Raw genomic sequence first — 12,044 nt, forward strand, 5'->3', positions numbered from 1 at the left:
AGCAGGAATTAAGAGAGAGACTTTTTTCGGCAGGGGAGGGAGGAAAAGAGAAAAGGGTCTACTAATATTTTTAAAATGTCCTGCAAATCCCTTGTTAAAAGTTATACGTGCTCAGAGGAGAAAGAGCAAGGAACTAAGAAATTGTTTCCCTCCACCCTTTCATTTACAGGAACACTGACCACATCTACATGAGATGCTAACTGCGCAGTTGTTACTGCACAGTCATTGAGTACTTGCATACACAAGTATTAAATGACTGAGCAATAACCAGTGTTACTGTGCAGTAGTGTTCCCATACAGCTTCATGGTGACACCAACTGCGCTCTAGCTCGTTACTACAGTGCACTATAACATTGCATCATGGTTCCTGACCTGCAATACCACTGCGCAGTAGTAACAAGCTACTGTGTAGCGAGCTTCTTGTGTATATACAGCCACTATTGGAAACTGCTTTCCAATAGTGCACTACTGCTTTTTATTATAGGATTACTGTAGTTGAATGTCTAATCTTTAAATATTAAAATGCCAACATATTTTCAGTGTCTACTTATAGTGAGTGTCTTCAGTTCATAGGTCTTAACGTGATTAAAAGCGAAGATTAAGACAGGCAATTTTTTTAAGCTACACTAACAGAGGTACTTTAGGACAAATGCACCGGCTACTACTTCGTAATAGCTTAAGAGAGGGGAAAAAAAAGGAACCCATCCTTAGCATACAACTTAGAGATGCTTTTTCAATCATAAACTATGATTTTACCTACAAATGAGGTAGTTTTTCCTGCAAGAGATGAAAAGAACAAGGAAGTGTGTACAAGTACGATGCCAACAGGAACAGGCTAAGCCATTTGGTACAAATCAAAGAGAAGGAGGCAGACTGAGCCCCTACCCTACCTGACATTTATCATGCAAGTCATCAACTTGTGACTTTAGGTCACATCTGTTAGTGCAATATGACCCGTTTCCCACCCACCTCTACCCCTTCTCCCCTTTATGAGACATATAGTAGGGGTCGCAAAACTGCAGCATGGATGCCATAAGTGGCACAGGAAGCCTGTCTGTGGTACACAGTACACTGGGAAGGGGACAGGCAGCACAGTGGCAGATGGACTGGAGCAGCCCTCAGGGAGGGTAACAGTCTGATTTGTGGCATGCCTGCAAAAAAAGGTTGGGCTCAACTGATATAAAACAACTCGTCATTACCACGCTAATACAGAATAAGAGGACTGAGACTTACCGAACAGAGAAGGCCACTACTGGCCTAGTAAGTAACTGATACTAACAGGATCAGATACAAGTAGGTCAGACATTATTTGTTACCGAAGCCCTCATAAGTGAAGCGGCTCATTTGCCCTAATGCATCAGCAATTACTTAAAACTGTTTTGGGATACTCAGCAATGCCATCATAAAATAGACTCACACAGTCAGAGGGGATGGACACCCCCTCCACATGCACACAATGTACCTCAGGCAGAAGTTTGTATAACTTTCTTAATAGAAAGGTTTTTGGTTTTTTGTTTTGTTTGTTTTTACAAGAGCTCTCATTTCCTACTTAATAATTTTTAATGCAGAGTATTAGCATTGCATCAGGGCTTAAAGAAGTTACATTCCAAAAGCAGTTGCACAGCTAAGAATCCACAAACAGCATTGCAAGTCACTTATTTCACAACACAGATAAACAAGTTATTAAAATGAAGTTGTATAAATAAATAGGTACTTGTTTCCAAATTGTCTGGACACTTCTGTGAAAAGCAAAATGCTGACTATTTACACTGCAGCAGCTCCTCTCCTTGAAAGCTTCATGCTAGAGACTATTAGGACCATTCCATTACTAGCATCTATTTCTATGGATGAAAGAGGCAGTCCACCTGCTACCCCATATTACCAAAAAGTTACGAAAGGAGTAGAGTCTATTCCAATTAGAGATGTATATGCCTTTTTGCTGCTTCCAGAGAGGACATTTCCTGGCATTAAAACAGTTTCTGACATCCTGTCAGAACGTTAAAGCTCCACACCTTCTATAAGCTACTTACCCCTCTCCAGATGCAAGCAATTTTGTATTCTTTTCTGCATAAATGATTATGCATATTATTCTCACAAAGTTCCAAAAATACAAGAACCATTAGTGCTGGTCCTTACATGCGTTTTTTGGAGCATAAGGCCAAAAAGGGAAAAATGTAAAATTAAATAAATAAAATTATATATTCAACTTACAATTCTGCCAGGAGGGAGTACTCCAAGTAGAAAGGCCCATAGGAGGCATGTGTTCCATTTGTAGACTGGGAAGAAGGGGCAGGGGAAGCAGGTTTAGTTACTGGCACAGTATTTTTAGGAATAGAAGGCAACTGTTTCTTTGTAGAGGTGCGTGGAGGACTGGTTCTCAGCTCTCCAGTCAAAGTCTTTTCTTCAGCTTCAGGTCTCTGTTACATAAAGCACATGACATTTCCACTCAAGTTTCTGCGAGAATCGTACTGCAAGTTTAAGATTTTATAGAACAGACATACACATGCTCCCCACTCACCCCCAAGTTTTACTTGGGATTTAGAGTTGCTATCTTATTTGTTCCTATAAACTCACAGTTGATTGATACCAAATTTCTTTCCTTTACAGAATTCAACTTAATTAGGAACACCTTGTTACTATAAAGTCAGAACTCTGCTCAAACTTCAGCCAGTATCTACTAGTTTAGGTCTACAAATTAAAGCAATTCTATAAAAGTTTTCACAATGTTTACTTAAACCTGATACCTGCCTCTAAAACACTAGTTTCAGAACCGGTCAATTCCTTGCACCTACCATACTCAGAGAACTGTAACAACTCCCCCAACAGACTTAGTTACACACTGCACAGTGGGATCTTAGAAGTAGCATAGTAAAGCAGAGGTGAAACAAAGTATTACATTCTGGAGAACAGAGTTGCAGTAAGGAATGCCTTGCACTTCAATCCTGTGCTGAGGCAGCCACATCATAACTGCATTGATTATGCTAGCCTGCCCTTAGTGTTTTAGAATCAGAACCAGGTAATGGATGAATTACAGACAGCAGAAGCCATTCACGGAGGCAACATACAGATGTTCTTTAAACAGATGCTTAACAATTTGATACATTAGACAGCATAACCTATAGTTGGCTATCTGCCCACAAAAGGATCACAAGCAGTCAGGTCCAACATGTCTTGTTAAGAATTTGAGAACTGGATTAACTGAAAAACACCCAAACAAATACTACCATTATCACTTGCACCACTGCTGGTAATCCGAGACAGAGGACCGAGACTGAGCTTTGTATGAGAATGTATGTCCAAATGGTAGCATAATGCAGAGTCATCTCAACTGTGTTATGAACCTATTCATTCATTCATTCTTTAGATATGCATCTCCTGTCCTACCTAAAAAGGCTCAAGCCAGCTTACAACAGAAGACAATCCACAAGATAAGAAACAAGAGGTTCTTGACATTCCATAACCTTAAAACGTCCACCCCCACCAACCTCCCTGCCAGTACCCTGACTAGGGACAGAAGTTGCACATAAACCAGTTCAAGTGATCAGAAACCAGTTCAAATCTGTAACAACAGAAGTTCAGGGCACTTAAGCCACTTTCAAAATGTCTGAAACTGGTTTAAGATAAACCTGGTTAGATATAGTATCAGACCTAACCAATTTAGGTCAAACCAGTTTATGAAGCTTATCCCAGACCCCTTCCTAGTTCAAGCTGGCTCACAGTTTCCCAGCATCTCAGGCTGCTATGCAGCCCTAGGCTGAGCTGTCTGCTCCAGCCAAGCCTAGCTGTAGTGCTCCAGCTAGTTGAGAAAGAGGTGTGGGTACCCAAGTCTGGACCCCAAATGGAGTCTGCCTTGGGGGAGAGGGAGAAAGGGTGGAACAGCCCCTCACAGGCTTTTCCCCTGCTCAAGCAGAGAGGCAGGTATGGCCAGGCCCCAGCCAGGGCCAGCATGCTGGGGTGGGGGGCAGGAGTGGAAGGGGCAGTTTAAACCCACGCACTGGCTCACACAGGACCCCAGCCAGGGTCTGTCTGGGAAGTGGGGGGTAGGGGCAGACTCTGCTTGAGCAGGGAACAGTGTGGGCAAAAGTCTAGCAGGGACTGCCCCTCCCCCCCCCCAGAGACCCCAGTGGGTTTAAACACCCTGCTCCCTCCCCAACTCAGTGTACTGGCCCCACCATGCTACCCGCTCTTTGCTTGAGTGCAAAGCAGGGGCAAAAGCCTGGTAAGGGTTCCTCCCCTCCCCCCTCCCCCCAGGCAGGGATCCTGAGGGCAAATGTCAGGTAGGGACTGCCCCCCTCCCACAGGAAGCAGAGGGTCAAAAACTTGGCAGGGACTGCCCCTCATTGGCAGACCCCAGCTGGGGTCGTGTGCAGACCAGATCTCCCTCAGCATGGTCGCTCAGGCTCAGGAGTGGGGGATAAGCCTGGCAGCTTGCCCAGCAGACCTGGGCTAGAGCCCCATGTGGGTCAGGTTTTAAAGTCCCCTCCCCAGTGTGCTGGCCCCAGGCTGGGGCCTGACCACATCCCCCCTCCTCTTAAGCAGGGAGAGTGGGGGGAAAAAGCCTTGGAGGGCTTCTTTTCCAGCTTCCCTCCCTTCCCTTTGGTAGCGGCCAGCAGACTGGGAGGCATGCTCTAGCACCCCCCCCAGCTTCTGGCCTGAGCCACTGCAGGCATGTGGGCTGCATTTCTGGAATCAAAAGTGACTGTGTGTTGACTTGCTTCTCCGTTCAGTCCAAGCAGTTTAGACTAATCTGCAAAAGTTGAATCAATTCAGCCTCTGACTGTCAGTGTTTAGCCCCTGAGGGCAAACCCTCCCAATCATACCAGTGTTTCCTAATCCCATTCACATATCAGTGTATACAAGACCTCTTCCCACTCATCCCCTCCCTAATAGCTACTCACTCCCATTCCCCTACGTCTCACCCAAGGGAGATCCCTCTCCTCCTACCCCCTGGGCCCCGCAGTGTCCCTCCCAAGCCACATCTCTCTCCTACAAGGATCTGTGGCTGTCCCAAAAGATGCACACATCCCCTCCTTTCCTTCCAATAAACACAACACTGAATTCAAAAAACCAAACACAGAAACAAAGACAGACCTTCTGCCCCTGCCTCTATCCCCAGTGAAGGGCAGTGCCCAAAGGGCAACTTTAGGAGTCATCTGGTGGCCTTTTGAACTGGTGTGCCAAGGCACACTGGTGTGCCAGGAGAAGACTCGTGCATGTGTTGGCTGTGAGACAAAAAGAAGCCCAGCCAAGCAGAAGGAAATTCATCTACTGCACATGTGTTGGTTGTGGGGGATGCAGTTTGCCAGCCTCTGAACAGCTGTGCCACAGAAATTTTGCCACAGCAATGAGCACATGGGGAATGCCTTAACAGGTGTGCCACAGAAAGGTTGAGAAACACTGCTTTAAAGCACTGTCACCATAAACACTCAAGTTATTCATAATTTGAAGGATATATGCTTATTTCACTAACCTAAATAAAAAGATGTCCTCACCTAAATGGAAGGAAGGCTACACTTAGAAGCACAACACCTGTAGTGATCAGTAATCATGTGCATTAAGTTTAGCAATACAGCTCCAGTTTGAGAAGGCATGTTTATCACAAATTAGTCAAATTAATGCAAGATCCATGATGGTAAAACTATGTCATTCCCTAGCATTCTTACTTGACTGACTGACTCCACACTTACGATTTGCAGATAAGAGTCCTTTAACAGGCAGTTTAGAGAAGGAAAAAATCCTCACGTCTGTATAAGTCAAGTATTCCTATCTAAATTCTCATCACTATGGCCATTAGCCACCCTATGAAGGCTGGAAAGAAAGCAAACTAAGGTAGGTTTTTGATTCATAGGTACAATTACAATCAACCACATGAGAAGCAAACTACTGTGACAGCAAGCTATGCAGCTATGCTTTTTCTTCCCCAGCAGAGCTGAAGATAGATAACTGCAAATAGCAGGTTGTAATAATCATTTACCTAAATGATGATGATGGGTTTTAAAGGAATCTCTAGTGGGGCACAAAAGGTTTTTTTTAGGTTTTACAAGACAAAGGTCTAGTTACATCTTAACCATTGGTTTAACCCAGAGCATCAGTACCATAAAAACCATAACAAGTTTAGCTAAGAACAGCAACATGGCTCAAGTTACCAATATCCGTCTCTGAGGTGTTCACAAGTTTCAGCTTTGCGTAAAGATTCCAACCTACAAGTAATGTAGACATTACGCTGCAGTAAAAGCAGCACATCAGATACTTTCACCAGAGTGCAATCTTAGCCACTGACTACCGCTACTTCCCATTGTACCTCTAGAATTACCCAGGTTGGACTAAAGGCTTAGTATTTTTATAATCCTCTTAAGGAGATTTCCTTCCCAATTTGGAGTCCATGATTTGTAGTTATTTTAGATAGTTATTGGGTTAATTTAAGATCACATTTGTTTTGCAATACTGTCCAGGGCAGTTTGAAGAGAGATGAACAGCTCTGTAATGAATATGCTCCATTCATTACAATATCTACCTTGCGTGCAGAACTTGTAGACATGCTCCAGAAAGGGTTCATAACGTGTATTCCAAGCAAAGGACAACTTCTCTACGTCTTCAGACTCTCCAATGCAGTCACTCTCTTTCCTTAAAAAGAAAACAAAGCAAAACAACACACCAAAAACCACAGGATTAGATAGAGAGTCTGCATCGTAACATGCAAGCAACATGTATTTAGAGACATATCTAATAGTTAATTAAAATAAAGTAAATCTGACAGAAGTTTCTACTATAGCAGCAGACAACTTCAACAAGTTTTAAACACTTGCTCTTCATTAAATACAAAAACATTCAGACAGACATCTCTATTTTTTTTGTCTGCACTTTCTTTTGCAAGGATGCACATTTTAAAGGACCTGCACCTTGCAAGTAGTTTTCTTACCTTTCCGTCGGACACACTTCATCCATCAAGTAAGACTGGAGGACCTAATACAGTTTTTTTAAAGTTTAAGGTCCAACATTGGATGGCACTCCAATGGCTAATTTTATAGCTTAGCCAAGATTCATCCCTTGTATGTTCTGCTGACTTCGTACGCCCTTTAAGTATACTAGTTTGGAAATCTTCTGCCATTCCCAGTGAAGGAATGTATCCACCCATTGTGTTTGCATCATGCACAAGTCATTTTGTTTTCAGCTGTACTGAAAAGCAGCCAGGAATAGACAGGGCAAGAGTACAGAAGTCTCTCTGTAGCTTTTTAAAACAGTTTTTCATTATAAACAGTCATGCTTAGTATGATGAGCAGTCTTAATAATAAGGACTTCAAACATACTGAGAATTTCTTTGTGACATCTACTGCTTGTATCTTTGCCTCTAGAGCTCCCCTCCCCCTGCTAGGCAAGGAACTTCTATCCTCTTTTAAAGAGTCTTGCTATTGTTTTCATAAAAGCTCTCTTCAGCAGCTCCTCTTGTCTGGCACAGCCCCTTTCTCCACCTCTTTTTCCAACTCTGCCTCTTTCCATTCTGTTTTTTCTATTTCTGGCTGCAGTACCTAAAGTATTTGGGGACAGTTCATTTCATATAAATCCTTTCACTTAAAATCGTTGAATAACCCATATGTCAATTTTCTACATCCCATTATTTAATTATTAGCATTCCTTGACTACTAATTAACTACTTCCCTGACCAAGAAGTAATCACCAGTCAATACTAATGGTATTTCCCCCACTCCAGCCCCCAACTCCAAACCCTCCATAGTTGCTTGTAAAAGTAACATAAAAAGGGAGGAGCACTCCTATCTTCACTGGACAGCTTTCTGCAAACCATATTGGTCTCCTCTTAAAACAGTTGTTCAGATTTACCAAAATTGTTTATAAGAGCATTAATACTTGCAGAATTCCCTCCACACTACTGCTGCTCTGATTCTGATATACAGGTCAGCATTTCCCTACCAGGGTGCTGCAGCACACTGGTGTACTATCAGACATGAACAGGTGTGCCAGTCTTGGAAAAGTCACACAAATAAATGAACGCTCCGTCTGAAACAGTCTTGGGGGGCATGGCTCCAGCCAGTTCCACACACCACCCCCTCCCCCGCTCTGCAGACCAGCAGCAGCATGGGGTGGTAGGTGGTGGCAGTGGTCACATTATCTGTTGGGGGCAGAGCAAGGGGGTGGTATGCCACATTTTTTTTTTATTTATTTATTTATGTAAGTGTGCCATGGGATGGAAGAATCTGGGAAACACTGACATAGGTTATAACCACTAATTAAGGACCTACTTAAGTTGCAGCAAGACAAAGGGTTTCCCGCAGCCTGCTCATGGCATGTAGAGCTATGTTTGCAGGCATTTTGTGGTGGCCTCACGCCTCAGGGGGCAGAGGGAAAAGGGGGTGGGTGCCATCTTATCTGCTGCTCTTTGTGCTGTCCTGCCAGCTGGTGCCTTCCCCTTCTGCCAGCAAGGACTGCTGGTGTCTGCTGGGGAGCCAGCAATTTTTTTATTAAGGTTTTTTTTGTTGTTGTTGATTTCGTGGGTATTGCAGTCAGCCCTGGATTCCACAGTTTCAAAGGAATCCACAAAACCACAAATTAAGTAGGTTACACCGATAGTTTAAATGCAAAACAGCATTGAAACAAACATTAAGATTTCAAGCCCTTAAACCTCAGCACCTCATCAAGTTACACACAGAGAGCGTGGGTGAGCAATCACATCCTGTAACAGAGGTAGTTACTCCAGGTTTGTCTAAAGTCAGGCAGAAGGCAGGGCAGCATAGCAATTTAGAGATTATCTGGTTCAGAGCGGTATAAGCTTTCACAGGCAACAGCCTACTTTATCAGAATGCTGTTTAACAGGCATCATGCATACACCTCCCAGCTAGAGACCTTACATTAGGCACATTCAGCAGGGAAGTCCTTATAATGCAACCAATGCCACATGCTGAAACAGAAGTACAAAATGCTCTCTACTGGGCATACTGCCTACATCTTCTAGGACAGCACTTCAACATTTTTAGGCTCAAGGCATTCCTCAAAAAAATGCCAGCAATTTTTTTGTGGCAAATAACCCAGGAAGACCACAGCAGATTGATGTTTTTGACACTGGATTCTCATTTGAAATCTCTGGGTTTGTCTTTTGAATTATACATAGGTGTTCACATACCTAGCAGTATTAATAGTGTTGGGGCATCCTGATCAAGAATCACTACTCTAGAAGGTGGTTATGCATAGTATGTTTTTCAGGATGACACTAGCCAAAATCGTGCTTTCAAGCTCGTTATTTTATGGACTCCTGTGTAATGGATCAATAAGAACTGTTTTTACCTCAGCACAAGAGGTATACTGTTTTATCTACAAGGGAAAACCAAAGGTATACTGTTATGCATTGCAAAACAATGAATGAATTCATAGGTCCAGGATGCCTTCTAGGTAGAGTACAGAGAATAACTGCTAAGCAGGTTTCTGATGTCCACATTTTACATTATCCTCAATAAGTCAAAAAAGCAACATCCTCAATGCAAAAGCCAACCTTACAACTACTAGCTTCGCTAGCATGCAATGGAATGCAGAAAGGAACACACAGAAATAGGATTACTATTTACTCCTTGCACAAACTGCACATGGAGGAATTTGGACTGCCATTACATGCAAAATGAAATTTTTACTTGACTCTCCGGCTCCTTCAAGCTGGTATCTCTTGCAAGAGCCACTTCAAAAATTCTCTCTCATTAGCATTTCTACACTGTTTACCCTACCACCAACCTTCAGCAAGGATTAGGAAAGACACTTTGGGACATCAGGTCACAGCAGCACCTGGCATATGGCAGACAGACCACTGACACAAGACTTCTCGGGCACAAGTTTAGAATCTCCAGGTCCTTGGGGAATACACAATAACTACATATGAGCCTCATTATTTTTCAGTCATTCAATTCCCACTTTTACTCCTACTGCTGCAGTAAGTTAGCACAGTCTAGTACCTGTTCATGTTTCATAATAGTGAACATAGTAGTTTACATCCAGTCCCAGCTGCCTAAGGTTAATAAGAAACATTTTGCAGGCAAGAAAATTAAAACATTCACTATTGCCATTCTTGAGTTACACTAATCATATCCCATAACACTATCAAATATACAGTTATCAGCAAGCATTTTAATGCCCCTTGTATTCAGCTGCATTAATATAAACACAGGTAATCCTCCTAGATAGCTCTTAATACCTCATTTATCAAGGTCTAGACCTTGATAAGCAAGAGCCTCTAGATTTTTGTTGTTTTAAACACTTTTTCTAATTGTGCTGGTCTGGATTCCAGCACCCAATGTATTTACAATTAATTCTTTGCCAACATCTGAAGCAGGCTTACACTATGCCCACCAAAAGACAACCATCACAATAGAGGATCTCATTCTTTTCATTTTTTTTAATCTAAAAAGACTACTTATAGCAAAAGACCTAACTTTCTATCTTAATGATACAATCTTGCATTGATTTTTAAGTCTGATTTTCTACCATTGACTTTTGTTTTCTTTTTTATATCACACACGCACGCGTTTTATTTTTAAACGAACAACAAGTGAATACAAGGTTGAAAGCCTAGTGTACCAAATGAACAATCTTTCTCCTGGACTGTTAAAGCTGCTTCATTTTCTCCAATAAAACTTTTTAAAACATTCCCAAATAGAAGCTCTGCCCCTCGTGTCCAAGATCTCTTCAGATACTCTAGTCATTTTTATTATTGGAAACGACTACAGACAAGCCAAGGCTGGTAAACGCAAGTTGCCAAGAAAAAAAAAAAATTCACAGAATTTGAACCTCCCTCCATCATGCTTTGACAACACGCCAATTTAAGTCACATTTGACCTTTGATTACTTGACATATACGGTTTCCCACTTGTCTACAAGATGCAAAGGTCAGAAGCATGTGTAAGGCTGTAAACAGATGATGCCTTTGCACCACCATAAAAATTGTTATAGCAACAAAAACCAAACAGGGATCCAGGTCCTTTGTCACAGCACAAAGCCCCTGTAATTTGTGGCTGCAACACAGGTGGTATGATTTTGTTCTACCACCTCGCAGTCGACATCTGTTTGGTTCATGATGGGAGAGAACACAAGCAAACACAGAGCTACCGGCACTCTGCAGCCATCCCTGGCACACGCTTTCAGGCCTTCATGGGTCCAATCCCACACCCCATCTAGGATTCCCCACATGTATATCAATACTCCAGCATGGTCCTGGAGTCAAGGCTGCCAAACAGCCAACTGGCCATCCCAGCCCGAAGACTGCACTGAAGTTAGCTCAAGACTACAGGCATGCATCTCAAAGAACACAAAAACCCCAGTTTCCCCACTACCAGAGGAGCGCCCAGGGATTCCCCAGGCCCTCCCCTGCTAGTGAGAAAACTTCCTCTTCCCATTTGCAAAGGGGGACCCTCAAGCATTGCCCCACAAAAGCAGGCCTTGTCTGCTCCAAGCAGCGACCCTGCAGGACAATGGGCAACGTCTGTTTCCACCCAACGAAGGAGATCAGCTGCGCTGCGACACATCCTGGCACGACTGATGTGCTTCATTTGCATACCAATGTCAGCCTTGCTGGACTCGAGACACCCCTGGGAAGAAGCCAGCTCTTAGTTTTCACTTGTGTATATGTATAATTTTAAAGGTACAAATCATCTATACGCACACTCGGATCAACAGCGTTAAAAGCAACCTGTGCCCTGGGGTGGGCTTTTGGAGCTCTTCGTGATAGACAGACAGGTGGGTCACAAAGAGCTCCGGAAGCCCACCCCGGGGCAGGATGCCTGTAGCACTGTCGAGTCCTGTGGGACATGGGGATTTACCTCGTGACTCTAAAGATGCTCACGCTGCCTTGCACCCTGCAGCGTCTGTGGGAGGATCAACGGCCCCCTGTCAAGAAGGGTCACCGCTTTACACCCAAAAGTATCTGGAAGCCCCAGTGCCACTAGCAGAAGAGGCAGCTCAGGAGCAAGCTGCAGAAGCAGGACAGGGGCAGCGCGAGGCGGGGTGGGTGGAAATGCTTCTGACCGGTTCCACTCGTTTGCCAGCCGCATTCC

At 43.5% G+C, this 12,044-nt stretch overlaps 1 protein-coding gene across 7 annotated transcripts in view; it reads right to left on the reverse strand.

Moving 5' to 3' along the window:
* Positions 1–12,044, reverse strand: part of AKTIP (AKT interacting protein) — a 19,566-nt gene that overhangs the window by 7,312 nt on the left and 210 nt on the right. For 2 of the 7 annotated variants that reach the window (XR_001358243.2, XM_006026571.3), the window contains exons 1-3: positions 6,920–8,926; positions 6,515–6,624; positions 2,212–2,417 (exon numbers count right to left, since the gene is read on the reverse strand). Coding sequence is in view for 4 of the 7 variants with exons in the window: in XM_006026571.3 (XP_006026633.1) it covers positions 2,212–2,417; positions 6,515–6,556 (248 nt within the window). In the remaining 3 variants the exon portion in view is untranslated. Of the gene's footprint in view, positions 1–2,211; positions 2,418–6,514; positions 6,625–6,919; positions 8,930–11,810; positions 12,018–12,044 lie in introns of those variants that run through there. The other 5 variants (XR_003094759.1, XM_006026572.3, XR_001358244.2 and 2 more) reach the window with 4 other exon arrangements.

This window comes from Alligator sinensis, unplaced genomic scaffold (genome assembly GCF_000455745.1).
Source record: "Alligator sinensis unplaced genomic scaffold, ASM45574v1 scaffold173_5, whole genome shotgun sequence".
Lineage (NCBI taxonomy): Eukaryota > Metazoa > Chordata > Crocodylia > Alligatoridae > Alligator > Alligator sinensis.